At 66.1% G+C, this 4,103-nt stretch overlaps 1 protein-coding gene across 1 annotated transcript; it reads right to left on the reverse strand.

Moving 5' to 3' along the window:
* Window positions 1–86: 86 nt before the first annotated feature.
* Window positions 87–1,806, reverse strand: LOC120506297 (collagen alpha-1(X) chain-like). The gene is made up of 2 exons (XM_039717682.1): window positions 1,289–1,806; window positions 87–1,248 (listed from the first exon to the last, which is right to left on the reverse strand). Exons 1-2 carry the CDS (start codon window positions 1,692–1,694, stop codon window positions 608–610), a joined length of 1,047 nt encoding a protein of 348 aa, XP_039573616.1. The 5' UTR covers window positions 1,695–1,806; the 3' UTR covers window positions 87–607.
* Between the last annotated feature and the right edge of the window lie 2,297 nt (window positions 1,807–4,103).

Raw genomic sequence — 4,103 nt, forward strand, 5'->3', positions numbered from 1 at the left:
CCACAAAAAAAAACAAACCAGGAAAAAAAAAAAAAAAAAAAAAAAAAAAAAGAAAAAAAAAAAAAAAAAAAGCGGCCCGGGGAAAAATGAGGAAAAGGAAAAAAAAAACCACAAAAAAAAACAAACCAGGAAAAAAAAAAAAGAAAAAAAAAAAAAAAAGGAAAAAAAAAAAACCAGATCGCGGCCCAGCAATAATGTGGATTTTTCCAACCCCCCCCGGCCCCGGTGCCTTAACGACCCCCCGGCTCGGGGGGGCCAATTAATCCATTAACGAGCCGGGGGCGGTTTTGGGGGGGCGGCTCCAGCCCCCCCCGGGGGTCCCCCCGAAGTGCCTCCGCTCCGCGTCCCATTAATGAACTAAAAACCGGCAAAAAAATCCGAATAAAGGGAAAAAAAAAATCCAAAACCGAGTGAGGCGTGGAATTCCGGGGTGGGGGGATGGGGGGGTTCCACGGCGCGGCTCCCACCGGATCCAGCCCCGTTCCCGGGGGGAATTCCGCGCGCAACGGATGAAAAACGGTTAAAAAAAAAAAAATCCCGATTTTAATTAATTGGAGTGCGTCGGGACGGGGGAGCCCGAACACCGGGACGTGGATCCGGGGGGGATTCACCGCGAGGGATCCGCGCGGGAACCCCGGGAATTGGGGAATTTCGGGACGGAAATCCCGCCGGGATCCAACATGGCCGCCGCCAGGGGCGCCGCCATTGCCGCGCGACGCCGCTCAGGGAGGCCCCTCCCGGGACTGCCCGCGGCGGTGCCTGAGGCGGGAGGTGACCGAGGGGCGGCGCCTGAGGGCGATCCCGGCGGCGGATCCGGTGAGGGATCCCGGTGAGCGATCCCGGTGAGGGATCCCTGTGGCGGATCCCGCCGGCGGATCCCGGTGGTTCCTCCAGTCCCGGAGTTTTTCAGGCGCCGTCGGGGCCGCCCGAGGCGCGCGGGGTCCTCTCCCGTCCCTCCGCTCTCATTGGCTGCTCCCTCCCCGCCTTCCTGAGCTCTGATTGGCCAGCGCGAACCTGACCCCGCCCCCTCCTCGGCGCGCGGTGTTGACGAGCGCCCCCTGGCGGAGCTGGAGTCCCACAATGCACCGCGCGGGGGCCGGGGGAGTTTGGGGCAGATTTGGGGGAATTTGGGGCAGATTTTCAGGTCCAGGGGGGAAAACGGGGACAGATTTGGAGATCTGGGGGCAGACCTGATCTGATTTGGGAGTGGGGGCAGATTTGAGGTGTTTTGGGGCAGATTTTGGGGTCTTGGGGCAGATTTTGGGGTCCAGGGGCAGATTTTGGTGTTCAGGGGCAGATTTTGGGGTCGCAGCCTCCCTTCCTCCCCCCGAAATTCCCAATCTCCCAGGAATCCCTTCCCGGCCGCGTTTCCCCGCCCCGCGCTCGCAGCTTTGGGTGCAAAAACCCCAAATTTGCGCAATGGCTGCGACGCCGCACTTCCTGCGGGCCCCGAGCGCTTCCTTCCTGCGCCGCGCCCGGGCCCGGGGGTCCCGGCAGATCCTGGGGATCCTGGTGATCCCGGGGGTCCTGGGAGCGCCAGGAGCGGGAGGAAGATGAGGATGAGGATGAGGATGAGGTTGGAGCCGGTGCTCCTCGTGGCTGCGGCCTCGTGCTTGAGGCAGACCGGGCACGATCCCGGCGAGGATTCCCGGGATTTCCTCCAGGATTCCCAACGGAATTCCCAGGATTCCCATCGGGATTTCCCCCAGGATTCCCCCCGGGATTTTCAGGATTTCCCCCAGGATTTTTGGGATTTGCCACCGGATTCCCACCAGGATTTTCAGGATTCCCCCCAGGATTCCCCCCAGGATTTTCAGGATTCCCGGCAGGATTTTCAGGATTCTCGCTGGGATCTTTGGGATTCCCTCTGGGATTCCCCCAAGGATTCCCCCCGGGATTCCCCCCGAGGATTCCCCCTGTCTCGCCGGGATCTTTGGGATTCCCTCTGGGATTCCCCCGAGGATTCCCCCTGGGATTCCCCCCAGGATTTTCAGGATTCCCGGCAGGATTTTCAGGATTCTCGCTGGGATCTTTGGGATTCCCTCTGGGATTCCCCCGAGGATTCCCCCTGGGATTCCCCCCAGGATTTTCAGGATTCCCACCGGGTTTCTCAGGATTCCCAAGATTTTTGGGATTCCCGCCAGGGTTTTTGGGATTCCCCCCAGGATCCCCCCCAGGATTTTCAGGATTCCCCCCGGGATTTTCGGGATTCTCGCCAGGATTCCCCTCGGGATCTCCCCCAGGATTCCCATCGGGATTCCCCCCGGGATTCCCCCCGGGATTTTCGGGATTCCCGCCGCGGTTCCCGCCGGGCTCCCGGTGCCGCCGCCCCGCGGCTCCTCCCGGCTCCGCTGCTGCTCCGGTTGCCCGGGGAGCCGGGGCCCGCCCGGATCCGGTGCCTGGCCCCGCGCCGCTTCACCGGCAGCACCTTCGAGCTGCTCGCGGGGGTCCCGGGGGTCCCGGTGCGGAGCCTCGCCGCCGCCGCCGACCGGCACTGGGCCGAGTTCGCCCTGCCCGGAGCCGCCGGCTGCTTCCGCTGCCGCTACCGGAGCCACAACGGCAGCGCCTGGCTGGAGTCGGAGCCGAGCGCCGGCACCGGCGGCTCCGGTGCGTGCGGGGGGACCGGGGGCATCCCCGGGGCCGGCCCGGAGCTGAATCCGGGGTTTTTCTCCCCAGATTTGGGTGATGCTGAGTGTGAGCCGAGCACCGGCACGGCCGGGACCCCGCGGGACGGCGCCGGGACCGTGAGGAACGGCACCGGGACCGTCAGGAACGGCACCGGGACTCTGCAGAACGGTATCGGGACCCCGCGGGACGGCACCGGCACCACCCGGGGCTGATCCCTGGCACGGTCCCGGTGCCAGATCCCGGTTCTGGGTCCCGGTACCGGACCCCGGTGATCCCCCCCTCTCTCTCCCTCCCAGATCCGCCCTGGCTCCTCCCGGTCTCGGTCGGTGTCGCCGTCCCGGGGCTGCTGCTGCTGCTGGGGGCGGCGGCCGCGGCCGGGAGAGGTGGGAGGGGGCTCAGAACCGGGAATTCGGGGGGCTCGGAACCGGGAATTCGGGGATTCAGAACCGGGAATTTGGGGGTTCAGAACCGGGAATTCGGGGGGCTCAGCGCCCAGGGACCCCCACCCCTCTCGCCTGGCCCCCCGGTGTCACCGGTTCTGCCCTCAGGGCTCCGGCGGCGGCGTGGACGGAGCCCCACGGTGCCGGTGGCGGCCCCGGTAAGGCCGGACCCCTCCCGTGACCCCAAACCCGCCCCGGACCCCCGGGTCCCCCCCGGGACCCCCCAAATCCAGCCGCGCCCCTCCTGTCCCGGCAGAGCCTCCCCCTGGCCCCCCGTGAGGGGTCCCGGGGGTCCCGGTGAGGACCTGAGCTGGCAGCGCCTCCCGGTGTCGCCGCGGATCGGGGCTGGCCCCGGCTCCGGTCACCGGAGCCCGCCGGGAGGAGCCCCCCCCTCACCCACCCCCCGGTGCTGCCGGGGCTCCAGCGGGCGCTCCGGGGCAATAAAGGAAAGGTGTGACTGCAGCGCCGCCGCGCTCCCGGCGTCCATTCCCGGTGCCCATTCCCGTTCCCAGTGTCCCGTTCCCATTCCTGGTATTCTGTTCCCGGTATCCATTCCCGTTCCTGGTATCCCATTCCCGGTGCCCATTCCCGGTGTCCCGTTCCCGGTATCCCATTCCCATTCCCAGTATCCATTCCCGCTGTCCCGTTCCCGTTCCCGTTCCTATTCCCGTTCCCATTCCCGATATCCCGTTCCCGGTATCCCGTTCCCATTCCCATTCCCGGTATCCCATTCCCATTCCCAGTATCCATTCCCGCTGTCCCGTTCCCGTTCCCGTTCCTATTCCCGTTCCCATTCCCGATATCCCGTTCCCGGTATCCCGTTCCCGTTCCCGTCCCCGCTCCCGTTGCCCTCCCATCCGCCAGGGGGCGCACCCCCCCACACCACCGCTCCTTATGGGCGTGGCCTCTCCCGGAGTGGGCGTGTCCGCCCCGCGCGCTGCCGCGGCGGGAGGTGGGCGTGGCCGCACCGGGAGCTGGGCGTGGCCGCGGTGGGGGTGGGCGTGGTCGCGGCGGGAGCTGGGCGTGGCCGCGGCG

The sequence above is a fragment of the Passer montanus genome, unplaced genomic scaffold, assembly GCF_014805655.1.
Source record: "Passer montanus isolate IOZ18808 unplaced genomic scaffold, ASM1480565v1 scaffold382, whole genome shotgun sequence".
Lineage (NCBI taxonomy): Eukaryota > Metazoa > Chordata > Aves > Passeriformes > Passeridae > Passer > Passer montanus.